At 42.7% G+C, this 19,414-nt stretch overlaps 1 protein-coding gene across 1 annotated transcript; it reads left to right on the top strand.

Annotated features, from left to right (window-relative positions):
- Window positions 1-20: 20 nt before the first annotated feature.
- Window positions 21-19,114, top strand: lrrc8ab (leucine rich repeat containing 8 VRAC subunit Ab). Its single transcript, XM_056287078.1, has 4 exons — window positions 21-195; window positions 901-1,026; window positions 2,677-4,795; window positions 17,835-19,114. The coding sequence occupies exons 3-4, from the start codon at window positions 2,684-2,686 to the stop codon at window positions 18,108-18,110; spliced, it is 2,388 nt and encodes a 795-aa protein (XP_056143053.1). The 5' UTR covers window positions 21-195; window positions 901-1,026; window positions 2,677-2,683; the 3' UTR covers window positions 18,111-19,114.
- Window positions 19,115-19,414: the final 300 nt, after the last annotated feature.

Here is a 19,414-nt window from a genome sequence, read left to right as displayed (position 1 = left end):
CTTCTTCGACGGCTGTAAACTCGCCCACAGCGCCACTGTTCGGCCTGGCGGTCGGCGTAGACGTCAGAAAGTCCCGTGTACAGTAAAACTCGTCAACAACAAAGCTGGCCGGCTCCGTCGCTGGCCACTAATGTCTTCGTTAGCAGATTTTTCCGTTAATGTGACGTCGGAGTTTATTGCCGCCTGCCTAACGTAGTAAGTTGTGTTAATTATCTATTTTCTGTCGCCCACTTACTCTCCGTGCTGGTATTTTCAAGTGGTTGACAGTGGGGAAACTCCGGAGGACCGACAAAGCCGGCGGATGCTAACGCGTAGCCACTGTATAGCTAGCTTACTAGCAAATGCGAGCTAGTTAGCCAAGTTAGTCAATTAGCCTCCAGGGGTACCGTGGTCATGATTGTGGTCGACGATGATCGCCTAACTTGTTGACTATAATAGCTTGTTGTGTTTTCTTTGCTAACTGAAAGAGCCAGATAATTAACGTAGATACGATTTTATGTGAGGCCAAAATGACATTAGCTAAGAACAGGAAACTTTTGGTGAATTTTATCCCGATAACATAGCCAGTTTAAAGAGGCAACCCCAAAGCTAACGTTCACTAGCTCGTGTCAGGTTGATAAACAACAAAACCAGCTGAAGTATGAGTGACACAACAAAAATGACGGCAAATCGCGGTACTGTAATCACAACTTAAACTGAATGATATGAGGCTGCACACATGGATTTTGAAATAGGCACAGCATGTTAGAACACAACTTGAGTTTGTTCTTAATTTTCGATAAGGAAAGGGTGACTGGTTACTGGGTCTTCATTCACCAAACTGCTTTCAAATGCTGAAGTTATAGTGGTCGTTTGTGTGATATAGTGGCAAAAAAATAATTACTCTTTTATTATCTGAAGATATCCCATCCAACTCCATCGCGATGACAGAGACAAAGGCCTATGAAGATTTCTGGATCCACAGAGAGTGGATTGTCCACCCGGGACGGCATCAGGCACTGGAGCACAGATAACATCTCCAATTTGGTGAGTTTCAAATATTTTCTTAATCTTTTTGTGTATACGTGTAGGCCTTAAAATAAACAATTCAGCTTGACTCAGTTGTAGTCACAGACTGTAGGTTTGAAACAACACTGATAATGTGCTTAAAATGAACAGTCTCTTTGAGGTTGGGTTTGTCTAAATGTGCCCAGACAGCAATGTCTAGAAGGCCAAAGGGTTGTCTGGCCAGGCGTCAGACTCCTCGCCTGCACAGGAAAAAGTCTATCTTCCTAAAAGAACAGTCGGCGATGAGTGCCAACTCCAAGCTCTTTGTGCAGTGTATGTTTCTGTGTGTGTATTAAATATGTGTGTGTGTGTGCGCGCGCGCGTGTGTGTGTGCACATGTTGTTGTGGGAGGGGAGTGCAAAAGGTGACAGTAGAGCATTCCAGAGAGACAGTGGCTGGAGACAGCAGCCCCTACAAGGTAAACAGGATCTCCTGCTGAAGGTCAGGGGAGGTGCTCCTCAAGGCCTCGGCAGACAATACCCTGAGTATTGTTAACGGAAATGGCTAAGAATAGAGAACAAGGGGAGTTAGGTGGCTCCTTTGGCTGCCACGTTATTTGGGACAGAAGAGCCTAAACGGAACATCTTCTGTAGAGGGATGGCCTCTAGCTCGTTCACTAGGCGTGGCACTGTCATGCAATGCTGAGTGGTGATGTTAAAGGTTTTTCTCTTGGAAAGATGTACACTAGTGATGAAGCAGTAGGAGAGTATGTCTCATCAGCATTATATGCATGGAGTGTTTATTGCACCCTACTCAGGATTTGTAAGTAGAACTACACACATGTGGAATGGGGTGACTTTTAACTGGCATTTACTCTGATGGAATAAGTTGGGGTTTTTTATGTAGGCTATTGACTCTGTTGAATTGTACATTTTATTACATGCTGCTGGCCGGTATACCAAGTGTAGATGTTCAGCTGAATGCCATTGAACATTGAACTAGCTGTGGTGCCACAGCTGAAAATTAGATCTATGTATTTTATGACAGGCTTTCTTCACACTCCAATAATATTAACAATGAGTTGATTTGGATGTAAATTATTGTGACTTTCTTCTCCCTCTGTTAATAACCCAGTGTCCATATTTAGACTTTCTCTAATTTGTGTGATACCTGTGATTTACTATTATGTATAGGTGTATCACCAATGTCAGTTCTTTCAAGCCATGAATTATAACATTGATTGCCTTTGTTTATGTATGGATGGCTTGTTTGGCATGACAATAGCATGACAATAGCAATGCTGTCCAAGTGCATCGGAGCAAGATTAATTTTATCTGGTCAACAATAGTAAAATCGATAACAGTGTCACCCACGCAGTGAAATCTTTCGGCGAATACTGTGTCACAACAAGTGAGAGTCTCTATTTCATTATTGCTGACAGTCAAATTAACCATTTGAAATGTTCTGATGCGTGACCTTGTTGGTTAGCCATGTAGTATTGATTTTTCAGCTTTGAAGTAGGCATTGATTATTTTACAGGCTATTCAGCGATGAAAGGAAAAGAGCTTTCTGCCATTACTGATATTGGATGAAACAGCTATACTGTGTTTGGATTTCAATCAGGCTCATATGTGATCCAAAATGACTTGCTGTTTCATCATGATCATATCTTTCTCTCTCTCTTTTCAGGTAAGCCATGATCCCCATCACTGAGCTGCGGTACTTTGTAGACACCCAGCCTGCTTACCGCATCCTGAAGCCATGGTGGGACGTGTTCACGGACTACATTTCCATTGTCATGCTTATGATCTCCGTGTTTGGGGGGACATTGCAGGTCACCCAGGACAAGATGATCTGCTTGCCCTGCAAGTGGGTGGTCAACCAGACCTGCAGGAGATACTTCAATGGCACCCTCTCAACTCCACTTACCCTGGAGCCCAGAGGGATCCAGTACGACCTGGACCGGCACCAGTACAACTATGTGGATGCTGTTTGCTATGAAAACAGACTGCACTGGTTTGCCAAGTACTTTCCCTACCTAGTGTTACTTCACACCCTCATTTTCCTGGCCTGCAGCAATTTCTGGTTCAAGTTCCCCCGGACGAGCTCCAAACTAGAGCATTTTGTGTCCATCCTCCTCAAATGTTTTGACTCCCCTTGGACCACCAGGGCACTTTCTGAGACAGTGGTGGAGGAGAGTGATCCAAAACCAATGAAAATGAACGGTTCTGTGGACCACAAAGAGTCTGTTATCAGTGAGGATGTTGAAGCTAGTGTTCCTATGCTCCAGAGGACAAAATCTCGTCTCGAACAGGGCATTGTCGACCGAACTGAAACCGGGGTTCTGGACAAGAAAGAGGGTGAGCAGGCAAAGGCCCTGTTTGAAAAAGTGAAAAAGTTTCGCATTCATGTAGAAGAAGGGGATATTGTGTACAGACTGTACATCCGCCAGACCATCATCAAGGTCATCAAATTCATCTTGATAATCTGTTACACAGGGTATTATGTGCATAACATTCAATTCAGTGTTGACTGCAGGGTGGATATAGAAAGCCTCACAGGTTACAGCATGTACCGTTGTGCTCATCCTTTGGCGACACTTTTCAAAATCCTAGCCTGTTTTTACATCAGTTTGGTGGTAGTCTACGGTTTAATCTGCATGTATACCCTCTGCTGGATGTTGCGACGATCACTAAAGAAGTACTCTTTTGAGTCGATTCGGGAGGAGAGCAGCTACAGTGACATACCCGACGTGAAGAACGACTTTGCATTCATGTTGCACATGATAGATCAGTATGACCCGCTGTACTCCAAACGTTTTGCTGTGTTCCTCTCAGAAGTGAGTGAGAACAAACTGAGGCAGCTTAACCTCAACAACGAGTGGACGCTAGACAAGCTGAGACAGAGGATCACCAAGAATTCCCAGGAAAAGCTGGAGCTTCACCTCTTTATGCTGAGTGGTATCCCAGACACTGTCTTTGACTTGATGGAGCTGGAGGTCCTCAAGCTGGAGCTCATCCCCGATGTCACCATCCCACCAATCATTGCCCAGTTGGTCAACCTACGAGAAATGTGGCTCTACCATACGCCAGCTAAAATTGAAGCACCGGCATTGGCTTTCCTACGTGAGAACCTGAAGTCCCTGCACATCAAGTTCACCGACATTAAGGAAATTCCCTTGTGGATCTACAGCCTGAAAAACCTCAGCGAGCTCCATCTGACGGGGAACCTCAGTGCCGAGAACAATCGCTACATTGTCATCGATGGATTACGGGAGCTTAAACGGCTCAAGGTTCTCCGTCTGAAAAGCAACCTCACCAAGCTACCTCAGGTGGTGACTGACGTGGGCATGCACCTCCAGAAGCTCTCTATCAACAATGAAGGCACCAAACTGATGGTGCTCAACAGCCTGAAGAAGATGGTGAACATGACAGAGTTGGAGCTCATCCGCTGTGACTTGGAGCGCATCCCACACTCCATCTTCAGTCTGCACAACCTACAAGAGATTGACCTAAAGGACAACAACCTGAAGACCATTGAAGAGATAATCAGTTTCCAGCACCTACACCGACTGGTCTGCCTCAAGTTGTGGTACAACCAGATCGCCTACATCCCCATCCAGATCGGCACGCTGACCAACCTGGAAAGGCTCTACTTGAACAGGAACAAGATCGAGAAGATCCCCAGCCAGCTTTTCTTCTGCCGCAAGCTCCGCTTCCTGGACTTGAGCCACAACAACCTTACCTACATCCCAACGGACATCGGCTTCCTCCAGAACCTGCAGTACCTAGCAGTGACAGCCAACAGGGTGAGTATGTTTTGTAATGTTTTTTTTTGGGGGGGGGGGTCCCAATATTTTGGTATTTTTCATTTCCACGTTTCACCAAGATTCAGCTAATCAGTTCAACAGAGGACAAAATGGTTGTTATGCACTAAATAAAAGTAAAACACAGGCTGTTTTGTGTGTGTGTGTGTGTGTGTGTGTGTGTAAGCAGTTTCTCTGATTGCCCTATAGAATTCTTACACGTGACGTAAAGTCCACACCCAGATAAAGGATTCCAGATCCAGTCCAATGTAAAAATGCATAGAGGTGTAAAATAATTGTCTTTAAAGAGGTACTTAACACTTAAACGTGTTTTTTGAGCTATAAACTAAATGATATGACTGTATGGTGATGAAACACATCAATGTTCGTGTTAATATTGATATTTCTTTCCAAATTTATAAAAATCGGCATTCCATGAGTTAAAAATGGCTCAGTTTGCCATCTACTGTTTTAAATCAGCCCTGAATATTACAAGGCAAATGCTGACTTAGAGTCGACCGGTTGGGACTTACCTACATCATTAAATTAAAAAAAAAAAAAGCTCATTAATGCCCTCTAATCAGAGGTGGGCGACCTAGCTCCCCCTTCCGTCTACAGCATATCTGTGTCGCAGCGGCCAGGGCATCTTCGTGGGGTGGTATTTGACACCATGCTGGAAGGCGGGCCAGTGGAGGTGGCCACAACGGTGTGCGGCGGTGACTCTGGACGCGCACCGGGCCCTTCTCACAGATCTCCCCAGCTACTCCTGCCTCACACATCCATGCCAGCCCCTTCTTGCCCCCTGCCTACTTTGTGGCATTTTTCAAAATAATGCAGTGGGTGGAGTTAGGCTCAGACCTGGGGGAGAAGTTGAACTTGTAAAACACTGACAATGACTTGTTTGGCTTTTAAGGATCGCTCTATTATGCATTTCTAGATTGGTTGAGATGGATTTTGATTGGCTTTGAATCTGCATTAAGAAAGTGCTAGTAATTTTTACCTTAGTATAAACAGTATTTGTCTCTTATTTCGACTGACTTATGAAATATGAATAAAAAAATAATCCATCCATCCATCCATTATCCGAACCGCTTGTGTAAAATAAAAATAAAGCTTTTTAAGAACATAATGAACATCTCTGGTTCGAATCCCCGTGTTACCTCTGGCTTGGTCGGGCGTCCTTACGGACACAATTGGCCGTGTCTGCGGGTGGGAACCTGGAAGTGGGTATGTGTCCTGGTTGCTGCGCTAGCGCCTCCTCTGGTCGGTTGGGACGCCTGTTCAGGGGAGAGGGGGAACTGGGGGGAATAGTGTGATCTTCCCACACGCTATGTCCTCCTGGCGAAACTCCTTACTGTCAGATGAAAAGAAGTGGCTGGCGACTCCACATGTATCGGAGGAGGCACGTGGTAGTCTGCAGCCCTACCCATATTGGCAGAGGGGGTGGAGCAGCGACTGAGATGGCTCGGAAGAGTGGGGTAATTGGCCGGATACAATTGGGGAGAAAAAGGAGGGGGGGGGACATAATGAACAATCATCAATTTATCATATAATGTATTTACAGGAATATTTACAATTGGTTAATTTTATAAAAGTCATAGTCAAGAATTAAAGATAGCTCAGTCAAGCGGTGGATTACGCTTTCAACTTTCAATCGTAGGCAAAAAATAAATGAATTAATCCCGATGTTTGAGAGCTTTGAAATGACACAACTTTTGAGGTCTATTAATGTAAGGAGCCTTGCATTGAATATAGCAGAGCCAGCGTCACAAAAACAAAAGATAAGCAGTCACCACTTGTTTTAGGGGCGACAGTGACTCAGGAGGTAGAGCAGGTCCTCTGGTACCCGGAAGGTTGCTGATCAGATGCTCAGCACCTCCTCACTAAAATGTGGTGACCCTGAGAAAGACACCAAACCCCTAACACCCCCCCCCCCCATGAGCTGGTGTTTGCCTTGTGTGTGTGTGTGTATGTGTATGTATGTATGTGTGTGTGTGTGTGTGTGTGTGTGTGTGTGTGTGCGCGCGCGCGCGAGTGAAGGTGCGGCAGTAATTAATTGTAAAGTGCTTTGAGTGACTTGCAGGTAGAAAAGCGCTATATAAAATGCAGTACATTTACTTTTTGTTTGTGTATGTGCGTGATTAATCAAGTGATTTTTTTTTGTTCCAGTTCTTCCTGTGAGCACATAAGTTAATTACAACAGAATAATGGCATACAAAATACACATGTGGAATTTTATTTGTTATTGGAAACTGCTGCTCATGCTGATTGCCGTATCGATGTGGAGTGTTGCTTTAGAGCTCATTTGTCTGTCTGCTCTGCCTTGCAAAACAAGAATTTCATTCAGCGCCCGTACTTATATGAGACAAGTGTAACATGACAGGACGCACAACAGTGTTAGGTTGGTTGAACAGGTTTGAGTCATTGTTGCCATGGAGTAGCTAGTTTTGTGCTGCGACACTTGTCTGTTAAAGTATTACAAAGTCAACGTGTGTGTTCTGGTCATTCCAGTCACACTTGGCCACTGAATAGAGCAAAGATGCAGTCACACAATGTGGCAGGCCTAATTGTTTTGTGCTTATTTGTGGGGAATTTATTTGGTGTTTACTATAACAGAATAATGGAAAACAAAATTGAGAGGAGGCTTGACATCATTTCTTAACCAAACTATTGCCATCAATCATTGTCTGGCAATGTCAGCCATGTCCATGCACATGTTTTGTATGGGCGTGGGTGGCTAGACAGTGTGATAAAGTGTAAAGCAGATCTTTCTTCCCTGGATTTATCACATGTTTAAATCATAATAATTGCCTCAGTCATAATCGAGCATTGGTGTAGGTCCCTAGAGGTATGCTGCTTCATCCTTCTCACTGCATGGATCAGCTACCTTGACCAGATGTCCCGGTTTGACTGGAGCAGTTTCGATTTCAGGCTATGTGTCCCAGTGGCCCAAAAAAAAAAAAATCTGAAATATATAAATATATCCCGGTTTCTGCAGGATGTCCCCCCCCCCCGGTTATCCAGTTATCAGAATTTGAGAAGGAAAAAAAAACAGTCCAGCTCACACATCAAACAGTCTCACTGAAGAAAAGCAACATGCTCTGTAGCTAATTAGCTGATAAAGGTGTCAATCAGATTTCACTGTCAGGTTGTCATGACAGTGATTCCAGCTCTGAGGTGGCAGGTGTGGAAGAGGAGGAGGAGAACGTTCAAGTCGTCTTGTGGTCTAGGATGGACCCTGTTATCTACCATGCTGAAGAACAGTGCCTTTTCAGTAAAAATCAATACATAAATCCATGAATCAATCAAGACTACTGGATTTAACCAAGTTGCATGCCTGCTGCAGTGATGCACAATCTTGGAGGCTACAAGTTTGAAGTAGACTATGGATACATCTATCGACAGGCCGAGCTAACGCTAATATCTGCTAGGGGTGTTAACCCATTTAGATGGGGCCTGCCCTTTCAGCAAAGTCATTTATCAGAGAGACATTAAAGTATTCACCTAATGGATCCCCATTCAATATTATGAAGACTCCTATGACATATAAGTGGGGCCTATTTAAGATTATTTCCCCTAAATGTTTTGTCGTGCATTTCTTCTTTGTCGTGGCCCTGCAGATGCATTTTGCTTTGTATTAAATGCAATTAATCATTGCCTATCATGTGATTAACCCATTAAAAATGTAATCACAGTTATCAATCTGAGTCTAAAATTTAGATGGTAATAACTATATTTCAAATTAAGTGAAAAAGGGATGTGATGTGACTCAGCTGCTAATGAACCAGTTATTGAAGGAATTCGGATGCGCACGATGCACAGGCATTGTCATGCATGTGCGTGACGACATTGCACACACAACACCTTATCAGTCTCTAGTGTCCAAGACTGTTTAACTTCTTAAAGAAAAAACTTGGTCTGTTTATACCAATTGATAAAAGTATTTTATTTTAAAAAGTTACTTAATTATGGTGTATATTTTTTTCTACAAATAAGTTTATTGCTGGGGCATCCAGGTGACACAGCAAACACGGGGATCGCCGGTTCACATCACCATGTTACTTCCGGCTTGGTCGGGCGTCCCTACAGACGCAGTTGGTCTTGTCTGCGGGTGGGAAGACGGATGTGAGTATGTGTCCTGGTCGCTGCACTAGTGCCTCCTCTGGTCGGTCGGGGCGCCTGTTCGGAGGGGAGGGGGAATTGGGGGGAATAGTGTGATCCTCCCACATGCTACGTTCCCCTGGCGAAACTCCTCACTGTCGGGTGAAAAGAAGCGGCTGGCGACTCCACATGTATCGGAGGAGGCATGTGGTAGTCTGCAGCCCTCCCCGGCTTGGCAGAGGGGGTGGAGCAGAGGCCAGGATGGCTTGGAAGAGTAGGGGGTGGGGGGTAATTGGCCTAGTACAACTGGGGAGAAAAAAGGGGGGGGGGATCCAAAAAAAATAAAATTTATTGCTGGCCCTTCAACTTAATCATTGACAGACACTTTGGTATCCCCCATGGTAAATGTTTGATTAGAAAATTACAACCGAGTATCTTTGGGTTTTTAGAGCAAGAGGATTGGCGAAATTTTTAGAACCACACGAGGGATCTATACTAACAGAGGCAGACACAGAAAGAATGAGGCCCACGCCCACACACACACACACACACACACACACACACACACACACATAATGAACCAAGGAAATCCACCCAGCCATTAAGCGTTACAGTGGGTCAGGCCCTGATTTCCATCTGGATCTCTTGGTCATAACGAGCTACTCTTTCAAGAGTCCACAAGTCTTCATTACATAGAAAATTATCAAATCAATAAATAAAGATAAAGTTTACAAGAAGTAACACAAAAACACACCCACAAACACAATAATTTTGCATGATACACATTCCATTACAGTTTACAAATAAAAATTATTGTACATTTAAAAGTATTCAACCAAACTGTTAATACTTATAGACTCACAAAAAAACAGTGCCTTCATCTGTAGCCACACAGTTAATACACATAACATAACTGACATGCAGACATTTTGATTTCAGAAGACAGAAGGCTCTGACAGCTAATATACATAGCAGGAAAGGATATGTTCTGCCTGCTATACAGAATTCAAAGTACATATTGCAAGTATAATAAGCAGGATACTTAAGTCACACTCTTAAAGAGTGAAAACACTTCCAAGAGAGAAAAGTGTTTTTGTTGCTGTGATAGAAAAAAAACAAAACAAAAAAAACACTTGTATTTGCTCAAGCTTCAACATTAATGGTTAGATTGCATTGAATATTTGCAAACAATCAATCTTTGCTGTGCTCAATTGCTAGGCTACATTGTGTAACTAGCTTTTAGTTGGTTTGTTATAGTGTAACTTTTGCAAGTAGGTAGCATTACCTTGCACAACTATCTTAGCCAGTTTGCATGAAAATCAGTTTATAGAGGGAGAAAATGCAAATAAAATAAAATAAAAATTGATTCCATTACTCAAAACTTACCTGCCCTCTCAAGAGTTTCTGCTTCAGGTTGTAGCTTGTGACTCAGTTACAGAATCCTGACTAAGGTCTATAAAACCTCTCTATCCAAATGAGGATCAGAACTGCTCTATTCAGACAAAATATTACAAAAAATTGCCAATATTGCTGTCACTGTCACCAGTGGCGTATCCGTTTTGGCATTGGAAAAGGGTGGGTATACACCAATCAGCCAAAACATTAAAACAACTGACAAGTAAGTGAATAAAATTGATTGTCTTTTTACAGTGGCATCTGTCAAGGGGTAGGATGTATTAGGCAGCAAGTGAACTGTCAGTTCTGGAAATTGATGTGTTGGAAGCAGGAAAAATGGGCAAGCATAAAGATCTGAGCAACTTTGACAGGGGCCAAACTGTGATAGCTAGAAGACTGGGTCAGAACATCTCCAAAACGGCAGGTCTTGTGGAGTGTTCCCAGTATACAGCCATCTTTACCTACCAAAAGTGGTCCAAGGAAGGACTAGGAACAGGGTCATGGGCACCCAAGGCTCATTTATGTGCATGGGGAGCAAAGGTTAGCCCTTCTGGTCCGATCCCACAGAAGCGCTACTGTAGCTCAAATTGCTTAAAAAGTTAATGCTGGCTATGAGAGACAGGTGTCACAACACATAGTGTATCGCAGCTTGCTGTGTATGAGGCTGCATAGCCACAGACCGGTTGGTGTGTCCATGATGACCCCTGTTCACCGTTGAAAATGCCTACAATTCGGCTCTTAAGCACGACGTCACGACGCACGACGCGATGTCACGTGTGGGCGGAGTTATACTTCCGGTGCCTTGGGGAATCTCACTGCATTATTTTCCACTCAAAACAATATGTCTGAACCCGTAAATATATTTACATTAACGTCTTTTTTTAAAGACGAACCTCTCAGGGTGAAAAAGGGTCTCAATGTTTTCAATTCAGATAGAGTTGTGAACGTAAATGTTTCAGGGGGCATTATAAAAGGCAAGGTACAGGCTTCCATGAAACAGAAAGTTTATCAGGTTGAGGTGAGTGAGCTAACAGGGTTAGCTAGCGTTAGCTTGGTAATGTTGGGTATTCTGGCTTCTGATGTTATATCCCACGTTTACTGGCGATTCATAAGCCTTGGATAAAGACTGCCAGTGCTTTATTTTGTCGGTAGATAATTGTTTTCCGACGTTTGACTTGTTAAAATAACTCTGACGTTCTTGGATCCAAGGCTAGCTTTTCATGTGTCTAGCTCCAGAATGGCTATGATCGTACATACTGTAACGCTGTAAAGGTTTAATGAATTTAAAATACATATTAGGAATTAATGAAATATAGACTTACATGTAAGATCACAGCCATTTTAGGGCTACCATGTGTGCTACGATCTGTTTCTTATTAACGTTATAGGCCACGTTGGATACAGGTCAGCTGGGCACCAGGAAATCTCTGGGCACCTTGATGTAAAATGTTCTATTTTGTCCAAAATGTTTGGAAACATGTAATATTAGAAGAATGGTCTTAACCACATGAACCCCAGCATTCATTTAGTCATCCTCAGACGAGTTTGCCAAGGGTTTTAATTAAATTTAATTAATCAAATTAATCAAATTTAAACCTTTGTGCGTATTTAAGGACTGTGGGGCACAACTCCTCACAGCTCTTGAACCATTCTTAAGTCTGTTCCCTCCTAGACCAGTTTGCCATGTGTGACCCTACAGTAGCGCAAGGCTACAGACAACATAGCTCTCGGGATTCATGGGGTCACTCAAACCTCTCCACCACGTTAAGGTGATGGTTCGAGGAGAGCATAACATAATAACATAAAACACAAGACACTTAGTTAGAGCCCTGAAGGACTCTGTCCAACCATATGGGTTGGATAAGTGGTTAAGTAATGTAAAGTATACATGATGTGAACATGCACGGTACATCATTATCATTTAAATATGCAAATTTGCATATTTAAATGTTGTATTCATCATATGGTGATCCTCTTCTTTACGTTGACAGTAGTTTTTGCACTATGCATTTTGTTACCAATGTTGATGTTTTGCACTTTATACATTTTACGTTGACAGTAGTTTTTGCACTATGCATTTTGTTACCAATGTTGATGTTTTGCACTTTATACTTTTTACAGTGACATTAGTTTTTGCACTATGCATTTTGTTACAAATGTGTTTTGATTAAAAAAATCAAGCAGTGTTCTTAATTCAGTATTACTTTATTAAAAGTATAAATACATGAATCTGATTCTGCTTACATTTATTCAAGTCATTTCATGCTATTTCCCGAAGAATTGGTGTTTGAAGGTTGGTAAGACACACGCACACTTTCAGTATTTTGTTTATGTTTTTAGTGAACTGATATGGGATATTGTCCAAAATGTTGAACAATTTCAATCTCTGAATGGAGCGCTCCACATGGATCCTAGCACTGGATATGAGTTTGTTTTTCTTAACTTCTTCTTGTGTGAACTGTCCATTAACAAGGAAAGACGGGATGTTGAGTGAAACCCCTTCTGGCAAGATGTCCCGGATTGTGAAGCCTTTATCTGCCATCACCATGTCTCCTGGGCGTAGATGATTGAGAACTCCAGAATCTAATGTAATAGCCTTGTCTGAGGCACTTCCACCATAATAGTCACTGACAAATGTTATCACTCCATTAGGAGCCACACCTATTAAGGCTTTGTGTGTGGTCCGTTTTTTGTACTGGCTCCATAAATGATTCTGTTTGTCAAGCCTCTCTGTCCTGGAGACTGCTAACTCTGTGCAATCGAGCACAATCCTACAGTTAGGAAACGGACGGAAACACTCTGGCAACGATGCCTGGTTCTTCTCTATGGAGGGGATGTTGTTCTCAAGCATACCAACATATAAAATGTCATACAGGGCACTGACAATGGTGATAAAAATGTTGGTAACTGTGGCTGTACTGCAATTAAACCTGGTTGCAAGGTCTTCATGACCAGAATTAAGTTTGAGCTTCATCAAAGTCAGTAGCAACTGATCGACTAGTGGCATAGACTGGACTGTCCAATTCGAATGATATTGTAGCTCAAACTTAGATAAGAGTGCTTCCAAAACCAGGACGGTAGCAACATCTGGTAAGCCAGTGAAATATTTTACTTTGACACGATTGGAAGATATTTGGCTGAAGGAAAAGGTCTGTTTTTGTTTCTCCAATTCTCTTTTCAATTTTTCATTCTCTCTTCTCAACATGTCAACCTCTATCTCTAGCAGCGCAACACTGTTAAAAGGGTTGTCTGAAGTATGAGGGGTGTCTGCGGTTGGGTTGTCTGAAGTACTAGGGGTGTCTGCGGTTGGGTTGTCTGAAGTATTAGGGGTGTCTGCGGTTGGGTTGTCTGAAGTATTAGGGGTGTCTGCGGTTGGGTTGTCTGAAGTACTAGGGGTGTCTGCGGTTGGGTTGTCTGAAGTATTAGGGGTGTCTGCGGTTGGGTTGTCTGAAGTACTAGGGGTGTCTGCGGTTGGGTTGTCTGAAGTACTAGGGGTGTCTGCGGTTGGGTTGTCTGAAGTACTAGGGGTCTCTGCGGTTGGGTTGTCTGAAGTACTAGGGGGCTCTGCGGTTGCAATGTCAGAATTTTGTAATTCAAGTTCATTTGTCCCTTCTTCACCACTGGGAGGGAGTGGTACTGTTTTTCTCTTCTTGTGTGGAAGGCTGAGGTGGCCTGGGAAAGTCTTCCCCTCGTTCCAAGCAAAACGTGATGGGCCAGCAGCTTTGCCATTTGGAAAATGCCAACTGCACACCCTTGAGCAGGGGCTTGGTGTAAAGCCATCACGCCTGTAAAAAAAAAAAGAATGAGAGATTTAGAAATGATTGGCAATGAAAACTTGAAGCTGCATTGTAACTTATCGTCTGCCCTGGATTTGAACAATTAAAGTGGCATTCTTTAACTTTTTTCGATAAAAAATAAAGTTGATTTTGGTCAAGATTTACCACTATCTTTCACTGAAGGAGGTAACACTGTACTAATTCAGCCTATTTCCCATTCATGAAATCTTCAGCATCTGCTACAATGCCCATTTTTGTGTCTGTGTCTGGTTAGACACAGTCACAAACATGGGCATTGTAACAGATGGTGAAGGATTTGTGAATGGGAAATAGGCTAAATCAGTCCTCTGTTACCTCCTTCAGTGAAAGATAGTGGTAAATTGTGACCAAAATCAACTTTATTTTTTATCAAAAAAAGTTAAAGAATGCCACTTTAACCATCAATTATTTAAAACACAATTTCTATTGTGTTAACATACTCTACTGTAAAGATTGTATAATGATATTATACAAACAGTCTACCATACAGATTGGGCAAGTTATATTGTATTCACATACTATACAATACAGATTTTTTTTTGGGGGGGGGGGCAAATATTATAGCCTTTTCATAGCCTTTTCATAAAGGAAAGGTTACATAGTAAGGCTTTAGAATTAGATGTCAGTCTCCCTACAGAAACATTATTTTTTGTAAATATGAAGTTTCATTGTTTGATTTATATGGGAAAAGTCAGAAGTGAAACTACTGTAACAAAACAGGCGTGTCACCACGAAGACAGTCTGGGGTATGCGCTGCCTTGGTGACACAAAGATATACACTGTGGCCCACAGGGCTCTTTCACAATGGAGGTGTGGTTATAGTGATGCCAGCAAAATTAACTAAAAAAGGAATATTAAAGCATGCGCCACACACACACACACACACACACACACACACACACACACACACACACACACACACACACACATGCATGCATGCAACAATTACGTGACTTACAATAAAATGATCAATATGTAATGTATGTTAGTAGTTAATGTCATCTTCTAATTACTCAACTTGGAATAAAACCTATCACACAAACCATGTAACGCTAACCAACATACAGCGCGATACTATCGCAATGGGCAAAAACAAACTAGCTACTCAACCTAGGCTGAGACAGCTATTTTGGTAGCCAGCACAGAATGAACACAATTCTAATGGACCATCCATTCATAAACAAGCACAGAAAACAGACACACAAATAGGCCTAAAGCTAGGCCAACAGCTTGCCCTGTGTTAATTTGATTCCATGATTAATAAATATCCCATACAGAATCAAATGTACTCTTTCTTACCTTTAACAATGACCAAGGCGTCCTTTCCTCCTTGCATTCCTCTGCGAATTCCTTGACAATGTTTGTTAAATCCATCTGGTGAGCGCGCTGGCACTTCAATGCTGAGAATCACTAGTCTGGAGAGTCTGTCCTAGACATACTGCTTCTCAGATAGTTTTTGATGACATTACAACCAGGCTTAGATTGTTTGCAATAAAAGTCATTTGAGAAGCACCTGCAATTTTTTCCCTCCCTTTTTCTCTCCAATTGTACTTGGCCAATTACCCCACTCTTTTGAACCATCCCCGGTCACTGCTCCACCCCCTCTGCAGACTACCGCATGCCTCCTCCAATACATGTGGAGTCGCCAGCCGCTTCTTTTCACCTGACAGTAAGGAGTTTCACCAGGGGGACATAGCACGTGGGAGGATCACGCTATTCCCCCTCCCCCGAACAGGTGCCCTGACCGACCAGAGGAGGTACTAGTTCAGCGACCAGGACACATACCCACATCCGGCTTCCCACCCGCAGAAACGGCCAATTGTGTCTGTAGGGACGCCCGACCAAGCCGTAGGTAACACGGCGATTCGAACCGACGATCCCCATGTTTAGGCAACAGACTAGACCGCTAGGCTACCTGGACGCCCCCGATGCCTCCCGTTTTTATCCCTGGGAAAGGGACCTTCAGGTTTGCATGAACCCAAGTCAAGTCTGGTCCTCTTCACCGTAGGATCTGTTAAATCGACCGGGAAATTAGCTCTGTCTGATTGAAACTATTCATAATTTTCTGCATGTGATTTTGTTACTTCCTCTTGATTACCATGATCAGGCTCAGTCTCCATGTCTACCTGTTGATCAGGAGGGGTGCAGCTAGTAGCGTTAGCCTCCATGTTGCTAACAACAGATGTGCCTATGTTTGTCCCAGTGCTATCTGCATTGGCATCCCCCACATTTATAATTGCTTTCACAGCCATAAATATTGAAGATATTTTTGGTAATTTTGCTTGATTTTTTTTTTTTCCTTTCTCATTTTGCAGTTTTTGCACTCCACAGGTATTTCTGCTTGGTCATTTTGAATTGCTGCTGCAGAATTGCCTTTTCATGACCAATGTTTCACACGATGTTTACACAAGGTTGAAGTTCAAAATCACTGGGCTGACTATGATTGGATCACACAGGATGCCAATTTTAAGGTTGATAGAACAATAAAGGTTTGCCTCCTGGCTTTTTTATTTAAAAAAAATGAGATTACATTTTTTTTATTCATCATTAGAGGGGCCCCCAGATGCAGGTATTAAGGCAGTGCATGCCTTGCAGGCCCCTCCCCTTCGCCTCTGGATACACAGAGGTCTGCTGTGTAGTTTTGGGTGTGGTTGAGGAGGTTGATGGCTACAATGCCTGGGGATGCACCTATGGACTAGTTATTATTAGGCGTTTTTATGCCAACAATTGCCTTAACTATTCAGATCAGCTGCAACTATTTTCCAAAAAAAGTAAGTGCACGTTTTTATCATGTGTAACGTTACTGTTTAATTGACAGCTTGATAATGGCGACTAGAAAACAGACATGAGGTAAGCTAAGTTTGCTAGCTAGTATAGTCTCAGTTTTTACACCATATAAGAATAGCCTACGACTTACAGCATTCAAGTGATTTATCATGCTTGTTGTGCCACAATGGTAGGCCAGTTTCAGACTGCATATTTGGCACACTACCTTGTCATCGCTCAATTTAAAGTGCCGCCACAGCTGAGGTCTTCGGCATTTTGTCTTCCCTTTACCGGCCAAAGTGAACTGAAGTGTGACGTCACTACTGTGAGTGAGAGGGATGTCAGGCGCGGTAGGTGAGACAGTTTATATTTCCACATTTTAACAGTGCATTTAAAGAGTATAAATATAGTACAGGAATGGGCTGATAGCCTACATTTAGCCCAAAAAAACCCCCCGAATATCCGAATCCCAAAATTGAAAACTGAATACCTCTCCAACGAACAAATACCAGAATGGTCGGATATTCGGGTCCAGCCTTACTAATTACAAAGAAGTAGAGGTAAGGTTGAAAATCATCACAGAATTGCTTGTTTCAATATAATGAGTTTGTGCTTTCTTTGGGTTCTCAAAACGGTTGGCGGGATGATATTTTAAAGATGAGTACTGTAGGAAATTGCAGTGCAAATTTTGTTTGTAGTTTGTTGAGAAACTTTTTGCAGTTGTATTTGGCTTGTTTTCCTGCACCCAGTCTGAAAGTGTTTCGAAATCACTCAGTTCAGATTTATTTGTATAGCCCTTAAACACAGTTTTGTTCCAGAGGGCATTATAATCATGTGGAATGTGCAACAACTCCAATCTTTACTTGGTGCTTTAGCGTTTGAGAGCCACGAATCTAACATGTTGCAATTTTTTTTCCTTTCTGACCCTATTCCCCACCCCAACACACACACACTTGAAAATTTAGATTGAGACCCTCCCAAATGAGCTGTTCCAGTGCAAGAAGCTCCGCACCCTGAACCTGGGGAACAACTGCCTGCAGTCGCTGCCCTCCCGCTTTGGGGAGCTGACGGGGCTTACCCAGCTGGAGCTGCGAGGTAACCGCCTGGAGTGTCTGCCTGTGGAGCTGGGCGAATGCCGGCAGCTGAAGAGAAGCGGCTTAGTGGTGGAGGAGGACCTCTTCAACACCCTGCCCACCGAGGTCAAGGAACAGCTATGGAAGGTTGACAAGGAGCAGGCCTAGACAGACCGTGTGGTGTGTAAGAGACGTGACCATCCACCCACTGCTGCTGTAGCCTGAGGCATGGGAGGACCGCCCAGAAAGTTGCAGCGGAGCTGTAAGTGAAGCAAGTGCTGCTCCTATTACTGTGCACAGCTGAGGGGACTGAGCTGCGTCTGTCACAGTGGCAAGATTGCACTCTCTTTTCTATTTGTGTTTTCATTAACATGCAAAGATACGAAATTGTTGAAATTAGGGGTGTAACAGTACATGTATTTGCACCGTAACTATTCGGTACAGGCCTCTGTTTACAGAACACAGGATGTTCCCAAACGTCCCCTTATCTCTGCCTGATCATGGGAGTAACAGTCTACAAACAAACAGCAAGTCATTCTGATTACTTTTAAAGCCTGGGTTTGATTTTTATTTCTTTTTTTGTCTTTTTCATCTTAACCTGAGCTCTCCATTGTAGTTAGCCAGCTCACTCTGTATGTGTGCAGAGGCAGAGATAGCAAACAAAACCAGTCATTGACATTGTAATCAACTTCATTCATCATAGGCTACACCATGTCAGCGTCCTCAAATGACTTCACCAATTTTTACTACAAATGAACGAGAAAGAAACAGACTTAGAGAACATATTAATAATATGTCATTGGTTTAAAGAACAATGTAAGAATATTTTTTGTAGATATTGTTTAAGGTTAATTGCCAAGTCATCATTATTTACCATCTTATCACAGAATCTCATAATGAAAACTGTAAGAGAAAGTCCCTGACTCTTTCTACTCACGTCTTTTCAATTTCTTATTTATGATGGAAGTTGAAAATTTTAAGAGTTTGATATTGTCGCAACTGAACTGTGATCCAAAAAACGAGGTACAGACCAAACCATGAGTCTAAGTGAACTGTTACACCCTTAGTTGAGATAAACGCATGTTTAAATGAACGAGTATCAAACGAGAAGAGCCATTGGAACTTCACTGGGTGTGATTTCAGCATGACATCTGCATATGGGATGAAATGTTGTTTGCCTCCAGAAGTCGGTGTGATTGTACACTGACACAGGTCACTAACAAGGTTGATTGTGTTAGCCTATTCACATATTCACTTATATAGTGCATTGCTAAATAACCCAGGATGTTTGGGGGTATAAAGAAACTATAACAAACTTGCCACCCTCCCTGTTTTTGTGCCATGAGGGCTAAGAGCCAGTACTCACAGATATCAAGCAAAGGAATGGACACTTCCAGAACAAGTATAGGACAGGGAAACTGTGTTTCTTGTTTGTTACCTTAGCATGCTGTCATGATAGGTTTGGCATTGCC

This window comes from Lampris incognitus, chromosome 1 (assembly GCF_029633865.1).
Source record: "Lampris incognitus isolate fLamInc1 chromosome 1, fLamInc1.hap2, whole genome shotgun sequence".
Taxonomy (NCBI): Eukaryota; Metazoa; Chordata; class Actinopteri; order Lampriformes; family Lampridae; genus Lampris; species Lampris incognitus.
The sequence above is the reverse complement of the archived record's forward strand: the minus strand, read 5'-3'. Positions and strand labels throughout refer to the sequence as shown.